Raw genomic sequence first — 16719 nt, 5'->3', positions numbered from 1 at the left:
GTGCAGGTGAACTTGGAAGTTGTCTCTGCAGACCCCACTTCCTCTTGGAAGTTTGCTTGCTCTGCTGACTTCACAGGCCAGATGTGGCTGGGAGGAGCGGGATGGGAGGATTTGTCAGGGGTTGTCAGACTCAGGCACTGAAGTCTCGCCTGGGCTCAGCAGTCTGAATGGATCATTATCATTCTCCTTGAAACTCTTGGTCTTTTCACCCAAAAAAGGCTGCCGGGGCCGGAGAGATAGCATGGAGGTAAGGCGTTTCCTTGCATGCAGAAAGATGGTGGTTCAAATTCCAGCATCCCATCTGGTCCCCCGAGCCTGCCAGGAGCGATTTCTGGGCGTAGAGCCAGGAGTAACCCCTGAGCGCTGCCAGGTGTGACCCCCCCCCCAAAAAAAAAGGCTGCCATGATGTCTTCAAACATCTTCCCTATATTCTAGTGTCTCAAAACATCCTCATGCCCCAAACTAACAAATACAGGACTATAGGGCTAAAGAGCATATTTGGTATACAGAAGTTCTGAGTTTGATCCCTGGTACCACATGGTACCCTGAGCCAGCAATCTCTAAGCACAGAGCCAAGAATAGTCCCGAGGGGCCAGAGTGATGGTGCAAGTGGTAGGGCATTTGCCTTGCATGAGACTAACCTAGGGCAGAAGCCCCAAATGAAAGTGTATCATGGATTGCGCGAGAAGTATGCCAGATGCTGAGTGTTCCCCTGAGTTGTCTCACTTAATCCTAGAAGTTACACAAACTGTTACTGCCCCCGTTTTATTGACAGGGAAACCAAGCACTGCAAGCCAAGTGTCCCAATGAGATATGTAGAACTAATAAAGAGTGGGCAGTTGGCTCTGTACCCTATCATGTCCCTAATTCAAACAAATAATATCCTTCCTGTAACCAGTGCTAAAGACTCTGCACTTAGAAATTGCTTCTGGCAGGCTTGGGGGACTATATGGGATGCTGGAGATCGAACCTGGGTCCATCTAGGTCTGCTGTGTGCAAGGCAAATGCACTGCCACTGTGCTATCATCCAGCCCAAAATAATTTTTTTCATTAATTTAGTTATTTGACAGTTTTTTTTGTTCCTTTTCTATTTCTCTACCTTTTAGTCATTTGACTAAGGTGTAGAACTGGGGAATAGAAACCTCTCTCTTTTTTTTTTTTTTTTTTTTTTTTTTGGTTTTTGGGCCACACCCGTTTGACGCTCAGGGGTTACTCCTGGCTATGTGCTCAGAAATCGCCCCTGGCTTGGGGGGACCATATGGGACGCCGGGGGATCGAACCGCGGTCCTTCCTTGGCTAGCGCTTGCAAGGCAGACACCTTACCTCCAGCGCCACCTACCCGGCCCCAGAAACCTCTCTCTGACCTCTCAGAAATGCTTTGTAGAAGGACTGTACTCAGTGGGGTTAATGATGACCTTAAAAGTGTGGATTTGGGGGCCGGAGAGATAGCATGGAGGTAAGGCGTTTGCCTTTTATGCAGGAGGTCATCGGTTCGAATCCCGGCGCCCCATATGGTCCCCTGAGCCTGGAGCCAGGAATAACCCCTGAGCACTGCTGGGTGTGACCCAAAAACCAAAAAAAAAAAAAAAAAGTGTGGATTTGAGGGCCCGAGGGATAGCATGGAGGTAGGGCGTTGCCTTGCATGCAGAAGGATGGTGGTTCGAATCCCGGCATTCCATATGGTCCCCTGAGCCTGTCAGGAGCGATTTCTGAGCGTAGAGCCAGGAGGAACCCCTGAGTACCGCTGGGGGTGACCCAAAAACCAATTTGGGTGGGCTGAAGAGATAGTACAGTGGATAGGATGCTTGCCTTGTCCATAGCCAATCCAGGTTTGATCACCAGCATCCCATACTGTCTCCTAGTATTGCCATATGTAACCTCCCCCCAAAAAAGCAGCAAAAAATGTTAAATAATAAAAACATGGATTGGGAGAGCTATGAGACAGTACAGGCCTTGGGTGACATTCCCCCTTCTTCCCAAATAGTGGATTGATATTCAAGGTGAAATTTGCTCTGCCTGGTAGGGGCTTCAGAGAAGCAGCAACACTTGTGTTGGGTCTATTTGGGTGGTGCCCATATCTGGTGGCGCCAGAGCTTATTCCTGGCTCTGAACTCAGGGACCAGTCCTGGCAGGGCTCAGGAAACCATATGGGGTGCCTGGGATTAAATCCAGATCAGCCACATGCAAGACAAGCATCCTACCCACTGTACTGATGCTCCAACCCTGTATTAGGTATTGAAGGAAAGAAGCAGTTCAGGCTGAGAGAGAGGCTTTCAGGCCAAGGCTGGCTGGGCCTCTGGGAGAAAAACGAATCCTGAGGTGTGAGGACAGAGCCTGCCATTGTGGGTTGGAAATGGCCCTTTGAGCTCAAAGGATGGCAGTGGATCACCTTTGACTCCATCCTCTCTCACCAGGTGTTTCCTTGTGAGCGCTACCTTCGACGTCACCTGCCCACCCACGGCAGCGGGGGCAGGTTCAAGTGCCAGGTGTGCAAGAAGTTCTTCCGGCGGGAACACTACCTCAAACTGCACGCTCACATCCACTCTGGTAGGCATCCTGCCCCCCCCCCACCTGCCCAGCCCTCTCCCACATCGGTGTCCCCTCTCTCATCCTCTCCCGGACCTTCTCGGCCAGATCTTTCTTCTCACTCTCCCCATTTTTCTCCCACCACCTCTCCTAGTTCCGTTCATCAGCCTTAGACTAAGCAGAGCCCTGGGGCTCTTCATTCCTGGTTCTTGGCTCTGCCTCCAGTGTAGCAGCCCCTCTCACCACCCTGCGCCCAAGTGGGAGCACTGTTTATTTCTCTTGATCTTTAAATATTTTTTTGTTTTGGTTTTCTGGGCCACACCCTGTAGTGGTCGGGGTTAATACCTAGTCACTTAAGAGTGACCCCAGGTGGTGCTCAGGAAACTCTATGTGGTGCTTGGTATCTAATCAGGACTGCAGTTGCTGAAGCAATATGCAGGGCAAGTGCCTCCCCTCCTGTACCACTCTCCAACCCCTAAATGTTTATCAGTTGTGTGTTTCATTGTTTATGGGGCCAGAGAGAGAACTCAGTGCACTGAAATGCGGGATTTGCATGTGGGAGAGACTTGAGCTCTCTCCCCAGGACCACATGGTCCTCAGTTATCACCAGAAGGGCCTACTGAACGCAATGGAATATGGTCAGCCCTGTGAATTTTTTTTATTTTATTTAACTGAAAAGGATATAAAGATTGACAAAATTCTTTGACAAGAAGAAACCACCGATAATAAAAACTAGCCCCCTGCCATCAGCTGGCCTACCCAAATGGTCTTTTTTTTTTTTTTTGAGGTACCAGGGATTGTGCATGGTAGGCATCTGTTTTGCCAGAGATCCATATCACCCGGCCTCCAGTGTTTGCTTTCACTATGATCTGTTTATATTGTAACCTCAGAAATGCATGCATAAACATGCTGAAACTTATTTGACAAAGCAATACTTTTTTTTCCCGGTTTTAATTTTAATTTTAGGGTTGTACTTGGTCTTTGAAGTGGTTTGGGCCACATCATGTGGTGTTCAGGGGCCATTCCTGGATTGTACTAAGAAATGAGAGATAGCACAGCGGAGTTTGCCTTGCAAGCAGCTGATCCAGGACCAAAGGTGGCTGGTTCGAATCCCGGTGTCCCATATGGTCCCCCGTGCCTGCCAGGAGCTATTTCTGAGCAGACAGCCAGGAGTAACCCCTGAGCAATGCTGGGTGTGGCCCAAAAACCAAAAAAAAAAAAAAAGAAAAGAAATGACTCCCAGTGGTGATCATAGTGCCAAATGTGGTGCAGATCTGGCCACATACAAAAGGGGCATATTAACCTCAGTACTATCTCATGGTCTCTCGATTTTTTATTTATTTTTGGGCCACACCTTGCGGCGCTAAGGAGTTACACCTGGCTCTACACTCAGAAATCGCTCCAGGCAGGCTTGGGGGACCATATGGGATGACGGGAGTCAAAACTGGGTCTGTCCCAGGTCAACTGTATGCAAGGAAAATGCCCTACTGCTATGCTATCTTTCTGCCCCCCCTTTTTTATTTTGGTTTTTGGACCAAACCCAGTGGCACTGCACTCAAAAATCACTTCTGGCAGGCTTGGGGACCATATGGGATGCCAGGGATCAAACCTGGGTCTGTCCTGGGTTTGCCACATGCAAAGCAGATGTCCTACGTGCTGTTCTGTCACTCTGGTTTCTCAATTTTTATTTTTTGGATGGCCACACATGACAGTGCTCAAGGGTCATTATTGTCAATGCTTATGAAACCATAGATTTTAACCTTTGTGTTCTCTGAAGCCCAATTTTAGTGTTTTATGATTTGGGTGTTGGGGCCACACCTGACTGTGCTCAAGATCACTCGTCCAGGAGGGCTGTGGAGGGGAGGGCATTTGAAGAACCCAAAACAATCGTATAGTGGGTAGAGTGCTTTCTTTGCATCTGGCTGACCTGGATTTGATCCCTGGCACCCCAGAATGGTCCCCTGAGTCTGCCAGGAGTGATCCCTGAGCTCAGAGCCAGGTGTAAGCCCTAAGCACTGCTGAGTATGTCCTAACACAAAATCAAAAATCAAATTTATGATGGTGGGGATTGAATCTGGGTCAGCATCATTCAAAAAGCCCTTCCCTATATATTATCTTCCTGGCCACCAATTTTAAGTTTGTGGTGCTTAGTTTTTGTTTTGGGTTTTTTAGTTTTTGATTTTTAGGCTATACTGGCAGTGCTCGGGAACACTCCTGGCAGGCAGGCTCTGGAGACCATATGGGATGGGATGATGGTCGGGATCAAACTTGGATCAGTGCTATGCAAAGCAAACGCCCTACTTGTTGTTCGATTGCCTCAGTCTTCAATTTTCATTTTTTTTTTTTTTTTTTTTTTTTTTTGTTTGTTTTGTTTTTTTGGGCCACACCCGGTAACGCTCAGGGGTTACTCCTAGCTATGCGCTCAGAAGTTGCTCCTGGCTTGGGGGACCATATGGGACACCGGGGGATCGAACCGCGGTCCGTCCAAGGCTAGCGCAGGCAAGGCAGGCACCTTACCTTTAGCGCCACCGCCCGGCCCCCTCAATTTTCATTTTTTAAAACTCTAATTATTAATTGGGCCTTGCACATGTTCAATACAGGAAAGGCCATAGTTCAAATCCTGGAATCCCATATGGTCCCCCGAACCTGTTAGGAGTGACTTTTGAGTGCAGATCCAGGAGTAACTCCTGAGTGCTGCCAGATGTGACCCAAAAACCAAAAACCAATAAAATAAAATAAAATAAAATAAAGATTGAGTCCTTCCTGTGGTTGAGATGTGGACTCTCCCTCACTTTTTCCCCTGAGTGTTCTGTATATATACAAGTGATCAGCACTTCTTAAGGTCCCCCCCCCAAATAAAAAACAAAATTAAAACCACCCTCCCACCTCACCTCCATTTTAAATTATTATGCAGCATTCTGACTTTTCTCCCCTTGCGCTATCTACAGAAGATCTTTCCAGATACAGAAACACAAACCTGGGCCCGGAGAGATAGCACAGCGGCGTTTGCCTTGCAAGCAGCCAATCCAGGACCAAAGGTGGTTGGTTCGAATCCCGGTGTCCCATATGGTCCCCCATGCCTGCCAGGAGCTACTTCTGAGCAGACAGCCAGGAGTAACCCCTGAGCACCGCTGGGTGTGGCCCAAAAACCAAAAAAAAAAAAAGAAACACAAACCTTCACTTTTTTTTTTTTTTTGACCTTAATCTTTTTCATGAATCCAAAGCATTCCATTGCAAGGGTCAGAATTTCCTTAATCATGGGGTTGGTATTTTCAAAAGTACATTCCAGAGAATGAACGGAGAAGAGGAAACAAGGGCAGGAAGTCAAAACAGCCCAGTAATGACTGTTTTTCCAAAGCACAGATCGGCAGCCAGGGATCCTCACTGCTCTTTCTATTGCCCTCCTGCCCAGGGCAATTTTCTCCATAGGCAGTTGTGGGGTTACTCGCTGGGTTCCAGTTGTTACTGCAGAGGCTAATGTTAGGTAACTCACCTAGTACATGTAGTGCAGAAACTTCAATTTCAGTTTCAAATATAAAATACCCACCAAGGGGCTAGAGAAAGATTAAGTACAGTGGCTCTTGTTTTATATGCTTCCAACATGGGTTCTATCCCAGGTATCCCATATAGTCTCCTGAGAACTGCCAGGAGTTATTCCTTTTTTTTTTTTTTTTTTTTGGTTTTTGGGTCACACCCAGCAGTGCTCAGGGGTTATTCCTGGCTTAGGCTCAGAAATTGCTCCTGGCAGGCACGGGGGACCATATGGGAGCTGGGATTCGAACTGATGACCTCTGCATGAAAGGCAAATGCCTTACCTCCATGCTATCTCTCCGGCCCCAGGAGTTATTCCTGAGGTCAGAGCCCATCCCCACTTGTCATGTCTCTTGGCACTCACCTTGGCCTCTCCCACCCCGTTGGTTGTTGTGGTTACCATTCTGCTTTCTGAACATCATTTGGCCACTTCTGGTTACTTGGCTGGTTGCCTGCACCTTCACCCACCTTGGTGAATTTAGCCTGAGAGGCCCAGGGAACTCACCAGCTAGAGTCCACCTACATGTATGTAGACCATCTATACTATGTCTGCCGGCACAGGCCCCCTCCCCACACACAGAAGTCCTCACCTTGGCTAAAAGGGCCTCCCTATCAGGCCTGGATGAGTCACCACAGAACATATCCCATCCTCCCACTCTACTCAGCCACATTAGCCTCCCCAGGGTTTCTTAGATGCACCTGGTGCCTTCACCTTTCCTTCTGCCTTGCCATCTCCTCTCAGATGCCTGGAAAACTTAACCCCTCCGTCTTTCAAGTTTCCATTCATGTGCTGCCTTTTTAGCTGCCTTTACCCCACTATCTTGGTGAAAACAGGACCTGGAGGACAGGAGAGTCGACTCTTCCTTGGTCACTACCTAGAGGAGCTGTTGCCCTCTAGTGGGGACCTCTGTGCCCCATCTTGAGTCCCTCTCATGGACTCCTCAGTTCACCCCACCCACCTGTGTCCCCTCCTGCAGGCGAGAAACCATATAAATGCTCAGTGTGCGAGTCTGCCTTCAATCGCAAGGACAAACTGAAAAGACACATGCTGATCCACGAGCCATTTAAGAAATACAAATGCCCCTTCTTGTGAGTAGAGGTCGGTGTGGGGGGCATGGGCCAGCTTTGTCCTGTGGTGGGTCAGAAGGAAAGCAAGGATGAGCATCACTGTCCTTTTCCCCCTGCTTGTATTTTCCCATTGTTGCTGCATTTATCCAGGGTTGCATCCTTGGTTGTAGTATTAGAAGACACTTTGTGGTGGTGCTGGGAGGTGGAGGTTACAAATTGGGGGACACAATCTGCATGCTTGTGCCAGGGGTCGAATTCATGACCTCATGTCTGCAAACTTGATACTCTGCCCAGAGTTATCACCAAGCTCCTTCTCTTTTTGCCTGTCCTGGTTTACCTTCTCCCCTGTTCCTTGCATAGCCTTTAGGAGGAAACAAGGATTCCCTCATGCCTAGCGCTATCAGAGGGAGGGAGGGATCAAAGGCTCCTTTGGTGAGCATCCCCTGATGGTGACTTTGGGTTCTAGGACACACACAGGCTGCAGTAAGGAGTTCAATCGGCCAGACAAGCTGAAGGCTCATATCTTCTCTCACTCAGGTAAGAGGTTTGTCACCTGTTAGAGGTATGGTTTAGCTCAAACCCCCTTCCAGAAGACTAGGAATGAACTATGAAGCTTATTGTTTCAGCGTGGAATTTTTTTTTTTTTTTTTTTTGTGGTTTTTGGGTCACACCCGGCAGTGCTCAGGGGTTATTCCTGGCTCCAGGCTCAGAAATTGCTCCTGGCAGGCACGGGGGACCATATGGGGCGCCGGGATTCAAACCGATGACCTCCTGCATGAAAGGCAAACGCCTTACCTCCATGCTATCTCTCCGGCCCCTCAGCGTGGAATTTTTCAGCCAGTAGATATTCACTCCTGGTGCTACTAACCAGGCCTAGGTGAGGGCGTAGTCCCTCAGGCAGAGGATACCTGTAGAGGGCTCTGTGTGGTTAAGGTCGAGCTGAGATATGGGGAAGATCAGGCTCAGATAGGTTCCTAGACATGGCCAGGAAGGCTCCCTGTATCTGAGAAATTCCCACCAAGAGTCAGCAACAAATCAAACAGCACGCTTTGAGAAGTGGGAGAGCACTGGCTATTTCCCAGAGGACTCAGCTGAGCTCATTCCAGCCCTAAACAAAGGCCAGATTTCTGTTTTATAGGATATTTGATTGGGGGGGGGTGTTGTTGTTGTTTATTTTTCTTTTTGGTTTTGGGCTATACCTGGCAGGGGTTACTCCTGGCTCTGTGCTCAGAAATTGCTCCTGGCAGGCTCAGGGGACCATATGGGATGTTAAGGATCCAACCCGGGTCCATCCCAGGCCAGCCACAAAACCCCACCGCTGTGCTATTGCTCCAACCAAGAAAGGTGATTTTACAGACTCTTTTTTTGTTGTTGTTGTTGTTTTTTGGGTCACACCCGGCTGCGCTCAGGGGTTACTCCTGGCTCAACTCTCAGAAATCGCTCCTGGTAGGCTGGGGGAACCATATGGGATGCAGGGATTCGAATCACCGTCCTTCTGCATGGAAGGCAAACGCCCTACCTTCACGCTATCTCTCCAGCCCCACTTTTATAAACTGTTTGACGGGAGTTTTGGACCTTTGCAGGAAATAGGCAGGATTATACAGAAAAAAAAAAAAAAAAAAAAAAAAACCAGAAATTCCCAAGCTTGTTATTTTGCAAAGCAAAGTCTGGACCACTTCAAGGATTTGAGCATATTTGGAGGATGGTCCCAGGTTCTCAAGGTTACAAAGAGACTGACTGTCTCAAAAACATCTGAATGCGAGGCCCAGAGAGATAGCACAGCGGTGTTTGCCTTCCAAGCAGTCGATCCAGGACCTAAGGTGGTTGGTTCGAATCCTGGTGTCCCATATGGTCCCCCGTGCCTGCCAGGAGCTATTTCTGAGCAGATAGCCAGGAGTAACCCCTGTGCACCGCTGGGTGTGGCCCAAAAACCAAAAAAAAAAAAACAAAAAACAAAAAACATCTGAATGTACATGTGGTCATGCTGTTTAGTCCCAGCTGCCCTCAGCAGGTCCTGCTTTCAGTGTTTGCTGTTTGAAATGTGACCAGGACTCTATTTTCTTTTTTTTTTTTTTTTTTTTTTTTTTGATTTTGGTTTTTGGGTCACACCCAGCAGCACTCAGGGGTTACTCCTTTTTTGTTTGTTTGTTTGTTTTTCTATTTTTAGTTTTTGGGTCACACCCGGCAGTGCTCAGAGGTTACTCCTGGCTCTACCCTCAGAAATTGCTTCTGGAAGGCTTGGGGGACCATATGGGATGCTGGGATTCGAACCACCGTCCTTCTGCATGCAAGGCAAATGCCCTACCTCCATGCTATCTCTCCAGCCCCATCAGGGATTACTCCTGACTCTATACATCATAGGGTGTTGACCTCTGTCCCAGAAGTCTACCCAACAGGTGTCAATAGCACATCCTCCCTTCTGTGATGTCTTCAGGGAATAGTCAGATATTTGTGGAGGAGCAAAATGGTCCCCAGTGAAGAATTGTCAGTTGTCAGAAAGGAGATAGTAGGGGCCGGGCGGTGGCGCTAAAGGTAAGGTGTCTGCCTTGCCAGCGTTAGCCTAGGACGGACCGCGGTTCGATCCCCCGGTGTCCCATATGGTCCCCCAAGCCAGGAGCGACTTCTGAGCGCATAGCCAGGAGTAACCCCTGAGCGTTACCGGGTGTGGCCCAAAAACCAAAAAAAAAAAAAAAAAAAAGAAAGGAGATAGTGGCTAAAGAAATGTGAAAACTGGGGCCAGAGAGATAGCATGGAGGTAAGGCATTTGCCTTGCATCCAGAATGACGGTGGTTCGAATCCCGGCATCCCATATGGTCCCCCGAGTCTGCCAGGGGCGATTTCTGAGCCTGGAGCTAGGAGTAACCCCTGAGCGATGCCGGGTGTGACCCAAAAAAAAAGAAGGGGCCCGGTGAGGTTGTGCTAGAGGTAAGGTGTCTGCCTTGCAAGAACTAGCCCAAGGAAGGACTGCGGTTCGATCCCCCGGCGTCCCAAATAGTCCCCCCCAAGCCAGGGGCAATTTATGAGCACTTAGCCAGGAGTAACCCTTGAGCATCAAACGGGTGTGGCCCCCCCCAAAAAAAAGAAATTTGAAAACTGCAGTTGGAGAGATAGATGCAAGCCTTTGCCTTGCATGCAGAAGGACAGTGGTTCGAATACCAGCATCCCATATGGTACCCTGAGCCTGCCAGGAGCGATTACTGAGCATAGAGCAAGGAGTAACCCCTGAGCGCTGCTGGAGAGATAGCATTCAGGAAAGGCCTTTGCCTTGCATGCAGAAGGATGGTGGTTCGAATCCCGCATCCCAAATGGTACCCTGAGCCTGCCAGGAGTGATTTCTGAGCACAGAGCCAGGAGTAACTCCTGAGTGTTGCCAGTATGACCCAAAAACTAAAAAAAAAAAGGGAAATTTGAAAACTGGGCCAGAGTAATAGCAGAGTGTAGGGCTTTTGCCTTGTACGCTTCTGACCTGGGATGACCCAGTTTGATCCCCAGCATCTTTTTTTTACTTTTTTACAAAAATTAAAAAAAAAAATGATGGGGCTGGAGATGGCCCAGCCATCTAAAATTAAAAAAAAAAAAATGATGGGGCACAGCGGTAAGGCATTTGCCTTAGATGCAGAAGGACAGTGGTTCAAATCCCGGCATCCCATATGGTCCCCTGAGCCTGCCAGGAGCGATTTCTGAGCATAGAGCCAGGAGTAACCCCTGAGCGCTGCCGGGTGTGACCCAAAAAAAAACAAACAAAAAAAAAAGGATTTGAAAACTGGGAGAGTCTTTGGGGCAGCTTCCAGACAAATACTACCCTTCTCTAAGCCTTTATCTCAGAGACACTGGCAGGGCTAAGTAGGCTAGAGTGACTTCATTTGGGCCTAAGGGTCCACAGTTCGTTTAGTAAGTGAATGTTGGAAATTTTTGAGAGCCATGACTGTGTCTAACTTTATAGGAAAACTGACTATATCATGGTAGAAATAGGCAATGAACAGCAGATAGTGTGTGAGAGAAATATGGCCAAAACTGAGATGGAAACAAGCAGAGTGCTGGCTAGGAATGAAGTGGGCTTGGTGTTAGAAAGGGCCCTTCAGGGGCTGAAGAGATAGCATGGAGGTAAGGTGTTTGCCTTGCATGCAGAAGGTCAATAGTTCAAATCCCAGCATCCCATATGGTCCCCCGAGCCTGCCAGGATCGATTTCTTTTTTTTTTTTCTTCCTCTTTCTATTTATTTATTCATTTATTTATTTATTTTCAGGAGTGATTTCTGAGTGTAGAGCTGGAAGTAACCCCGAGTGCTGCCGGGCATGACCCAAAAACAAAAACAAAAAAAAAAAGAAAGGACCTTCTGAGGATGGTGGGGGTATAGCAGCCAAGTACCAGAGAATGAGAAGAACTTAGAAAAGAGTTCTTTTTTTATTTTTTTTTCTTTCGGTTTTTGGGTCACACCCAGCAGTGTTCAGGGGTTACTCCTGGCTCTATACTCAGAAATCACTCCTTGGTGACCCCGGGTAAGTCACTTCACCTCTCCACACACCGGTGCGCCTCACCTAGGATGGGGCCTAGGATCAGGGGACCATATGGGATGCCAGGATTAGAACCACCACCATCCTGGGTCAGCTGTGTGCAAAGCAAATGCCCTACCCCTGTGCTATCACTCTGGCCCTCTCAGAAAAGAGTTCTGGGTTAGGTAACGTGCAAAGCTTGGAGGCATCAGAGAAGAGGTATGTGAGGCTACACACATGGAAAGGAAACTTAGAGCACAGAGACAAGTTAAGAAGCTGGGCCTGGAAGGATGGACTGAGAGGTGCAGTGGTGGCCAGATTGCATATTGTTTTGCAGAAAACCTGGAGCTTCACTAGAGGGTGTAGAACAGAAAATGTCATGATTCTTTAATTTTCTTTGGGTAATTTTTTTTGGGGGGAGGTGGGAGGGCCACATACAGTAGTGCATAGGGGTCATTCCTGGTGATGCTCAGGGGAATCAGGAGAAATAGGTAGTATAGGTAGTACCAAGAATCAAATCTGGAGACTATATACTCCAGTCCTTGAAATCTTTGTTCCTGCCACCACAGTCCTTCAAGCTTTTTTCTGTTTGGTTTGGTTTGATTTTTGGGCCACATCTGGCAGCTCTCAGGGGCTACTCCTGGCTCTCTGCTCAGAAATTGCTCCTGACAGGCTCAGGGGATCAGATGGTAGCCAGGGGGGCCAGGAAGGTGGTGCTAGAGGTAAGATGTCTGCCTTACAAGCGCTAGCCAAGGAACGGACCGCGGTTCGATCCCCCGGCGTCCCATATGGTCCCCCCAAGCCAGGGGCGATTTCTGAGCACATAGCCAGGAGTAGCCCCTGAGCGTCAAACGGGTGTGGGCCAAAAACAAAAACAGATGGTAGCCAGGGATCAAACCTGGGTCAGCTACATGCAAGGCAAATGCCCTACCCGCTGTGCTATCACTCTAGCCCCAAGTCCTTCAAGCTTTATGAAGAAGTTTCTAGTTGCCCTGTAAATGTGAGAGCTTAAGGGTATAGGAAAACACAGAGAAGAGCTGGAGAAATAGTACAGCGGGTCAGGCAACGCAGGTATGATTCCTAGCATCCCATGTGCCCTCCTCCCCAGCAGTGCCGGGAATGATTTCTGAGGGCCAGAACCAGGAGTAACCTCTGAGCATTGCTGGGTGTGGCCCACAAACAACACCCTCCAAAAAAGAAAAGGGGCCGGAGAGATAGCATGGAGATAAGGCATTTGCCTTGCATGCAGAAGGTTGGTGGCTTGAATCCGGCATCCCATAAGGTCCCTCGAGCCTGCCAGGAGCGATTTCTGAGAGTTGATCCAAGAGTAACCCCTGAGTGCTGCCGGGTGTGACCCCAAAACAAAAAAAAACAAAAAAAACAAAAAACAAAGAAACCAGAAAAAAGTTGAAGTCATCCAGGTAGGAGGTTTAGCTGTAGCGGGACTGGATGGCTGTTCCAGGGAGACTAGCAGCAGGTGCAAAAGCCCAGGGGCGGAGCCAGCGTGGGGCCAGGAAACTCAGGCCCACATAAGCCATGGCAGAGAGATTGGCTGAAGGGAGCCCAATTCTGTAGGTTCTCACATTGCCAGCTGAACTGGATTTTGACTCGTGCTGAGATGAGCACCCTCATTCATTTTCCCCTCACTCCACAGGCATGAAGCTTCATAAGTGCACCCTATGCAGCAAGTCCTTCAGCCGTAGGGCCCACCTCGCCGAGCACCAGCGAGCCCACACAGGCAACTACAAGTTCCGCTGCGCTGACTGTGCCAAGGGTTTCTCCCGCCACAAATACCTCAAGGATCACCGCTGCTGCCTGGGTCCCCCAAAAGACAAGGACCTGCAAGCCCGGCGACCCCCCCGCCGGAGGACAGCACCCTACAATGGCAGCAGTGGTGGCCGCAAGGTGGGGGCCTCCCTGCCTGACCCACTGGGGCTCGAGGAACTGAAGGACCCAGGGGCCGGGCCTGAGCCTGAGACTGCCCCTGGCAAGCCACCCTTCTCAGAGTCCGATGCAGTGTTGTCCATTGTGGTGGGGGGCCCCATGGGGGGTGAGCCCGAGCTGGTGGTGCCCAGCCATGCCCAGGCCCTGGGCTCAAACCTGGCACTGGCAGAGCTGCAGACTGGGGCAGAAGGGCCCTGTGCCATGCTTGCTGTGCCTGTCTATATCCAGGCCTCAGAGTGACAGCCTGCGGTGTTTGCTCTCACAACTTGGCACAATGTTCACCTCTGGGTTTGGGGCTCGATGGGGGAAGTCTAGAGATCCTTCTGCACAAAAGCCTTCAGCTGTATCCCCTGCCCTGCTAGAAAATCCCAGAGCCTGCAGGGACCTGGGGCAGGGCTGCTGTGGCTTTCAAACAAAAGCAAAAGAGATGACTGGGCCAGAGAGACCAGGGGGTACTGGTCCTGAGTCGCAGTCAGGCTCTCAGAGAGGAAAGAGTAGATTGTCCTGCCCTGCCTGCCGCAGGCCTCGCAGTGGTCTCCGGTCCAGCTGTACTAGCTAGATCTCTTATCTGCCAGGCCTTTTCACATCTGGTAACTCAGGGCATGGAGGCAGTGAGGAAGCACAAGGAGGTTGAGGGTGTAGTGCTTTTCTCAGCACTATCTGGCTTCCAGCCAAGTGCTGTGTGACTCTGCTTAAGTCACTCACTTCACAACTCGCTGTGTGATCCCGGGTAAGTCACTTCACCTCTCCACATACCGGTGCGCCTCACCTAGGATGGGGCCTATGACTCTGCTACCTCACAGGGTTGTCACAAGATGCTGTAGAAGGAAATGTTGAAAAGGCTCGGTGCAGTGCCAGGCACTGGGAAAGGGCCCAGTACACGTTTAATGAAGTATGTGTCCAGGACAAGGCTTCAGCCTTGACAGCTTCTTTCATAACCTCTAGGTGGCAGCACTCTAGAGGCACACAAGGCTGTGCTGGCCCTTAGACATGGGCGGACACAGGCTATGTTGGAAACACACTGGAAGAGAAGTTTTGACTCAGTTTTGACAGTGCTGGCTCCAGGGCCTGGCCACATACCCGTTTGATGTCAGAAAAATCACTAGAACCAGAGGGGCATGATGAGCATAGAGGCCCTCCCTGCCACCGAGCACGTCCTCCTAAGCCAGGCTGGCTGGAACAAAGGGAATCATTCATGGTTCCTCATTTATTTGCTACACTACCCTGGGGGGCCCACATTTCCTTAGGTGCTGGAGACGTGCTGGGATCACATTGCCCCTGATTCTTTCATCCCAGCACTGACCTGTGCTCTGGAGAGGTTGGAGGCAGGAAGAGGGACAAGCAATCCTGCAGTGCTGAGGGAGCCTAGGGTCTATGTCTACAATTACTGGGGACCGGTAGTGTGCTAGAGAAGGGGACATTTGAGCAGGCCCTTACCAAATGGGGGATACCAGTGGTGGTGGCACTGCCTTGGGGGAGACACATCTGCTGTGGCAGGCTGCGCACAAAGACTTCATGGTTGAACTGTGGAGGCCTGTTGTGTGTTGGGCCCCATGAGTGTTTGTGGAGAATGAGCAGATATCTGGGTGAGGATCCCTAAGCTGTTCGTGGCGCTGCCTCTCCACTCCATCAGATCCGTCCTTGTCCTCTGACACTGGAGGAGTCAGTAGACTCATGGTCGGAGCTCACACTATCTGTGAACCGTGGAGCAGGGGCTCCGCTGGATGCTGGGTGCTCTTCTCCACTGTCCTCTATAGAAAAATACTGTGTTGGTGTCAGATTGAAGCACTTTTGGGCTGTAGGATGGGATCTGAATAGGCTTTTGCATTGATGGAGAGGTCATGGGAGGCAAGTAAACCTTCCTAAAAGTTTTAACAATGCCATTAAAGGAAATGTTGAAACTTGATATCCTTCCCAAAATGACTATTTGTTCTGTCCTATTAATGTATACACACACATTTCTGTGAGAACCAGGCACTTCGAAGTGTGGCATTCTCAAAGTGTTTTGAGGCAGGTTGTTTTGAGGTAGGTGCTTCATTATTATTTGTGTGTATGCATGGTGCTGAGGGTCAATCTCTGAGCTTCACTCTCACATCCCAGCCTGCTTTTTTTTTTTTTTTTTTTTTTTGATTTTTGGGCCACACCCGGTAACGCTCAGGGGTTACTCCTGGCTATGTGCTCAGAAGTTGCTCCTGGCTTGGGGGACCATATGGGACGCCGGGGATCGAACTGTGGTCCGTCCAAGGCTAGTGCAGGCAAGGCAGGCACCTTACCTCGTGCCACCGCCCGGCCCCCCAGCCTGCTTTTTTTGTTTATTTATGGGCCAGCTCTTACAGAACTTGAAGATACTCCCAGCAGTGTGTGGAATTGAACCCGGGCCTCCAGGATGCAAAGCATGAACTCAAAATCCTTTGAGTCATCTCGCGTTCCTCCAACCCCATTTTTTGGCTTCTGGGTCCTGCTTAGGGACACTATTCCTGGCTCTGGCATTGAAAATCGCTGTGGGCTTGTACTGGTGGTGCTGGGGATTGAACTAGGTCTCCTGCATGTAGATCATGTGCTCGGCCCCTTTATTATTTCTTTTACACAGTTGCTTTATTAGATGTGAGCATGCATAAGTGTATCACATTATTTTTGGGGGGATCACACCCAGCGGTGCTCTGGGGTTACTCCTGGCTCTGTACTCAGAAATTGCTCCTGGCAGGCATGGGGGCCATATGGGATACAGGATCCGCCACCTGTCCTGGATCCGCTGCATGCTAGGCAAACACCCTGCCACTGTGCTATCTCTTTGGCCAATATCACATATTTTATACATATATACATAAATTCATACAAGTTGTGAGAGTATTGGAGCATGAACACGAGATCATCTGGGATCAAATCTAGGCATTGATACCTATAAGTCATCTGCACTACAAATTGAACCACATCCCTAGCCTCCTCTTTCTCCTCTTTTCTTTTTTCTTCTCTTCCTCCTCTTCTTTTTATTCTTTTCCTCTTCCTCTTCTTCCCCTTCTTCCACTTCTCACAGTCCCTCCAACTCCTCTTATTTTTACTCTCTTTCTGGGTCTCTGGGACTCCAATGATTCTTACATTGTTTCTGTTGAGTTTATCAAAGACTTCTATTTTCACCTGTTCACATTCTTCAAGTAGT

At 49.3% G+C, this 16719-nt stretch overlaps 1 protein-coding gene across 1 annotated transcript in view; it reads left to right on the top strand.

Moving 5' to 3' along the window:
- Positions 1 to 14160, top strand: part of ZNF341 (zinc finger protein 341) — a 49302-nt gene extending 35142 nt beyond the window's left edge. Inside the window, exons 12-15 of the mRNA XM_049779158.1 lie at positions 2415 to 2547; positions 7035 to 7146; positions 7592 to 7662; positions 13273 to 14160. Of these exons, the coding sequence (XP_049635115.1) occupies positions 2415 to 2547; positions 7035 to 7146; positions 7592 to 7662; positions 13273 to 13802 (846 nt within the window). The 3' untranslated portion in view covers positions 13803 to 14160. The remainder of the gene's footprint in view (positions 1 to 2414; positions 2548 to 7034; positions 7147 to 7591; positions 7663 to 13272) is intronic.
- Positions 14161 to 16719: the final 2559 nt, after the last annotated feature.

The sequence above is a fragment of the Suncus etruscus genome, chromosome 9 (assembly GCF_024139225.1).
Source record: "Suncus etruscus isolate mSunEtr1 chromosome 9, mSunEtr1.pri.cur, whole genome shotgun sequence".
Taxonomy (NCBI): Eukaryota; Metazoa; Chordata; class Mammalia; order Eulipotyphla; family Soricidae; genus Suncus; species Suncus etruscus.
The sequence above is the reverse complement of the archived record's forward strand: the minus strand, read 5'-3'. Positions and strand labels throughout refer to the sequence as shown.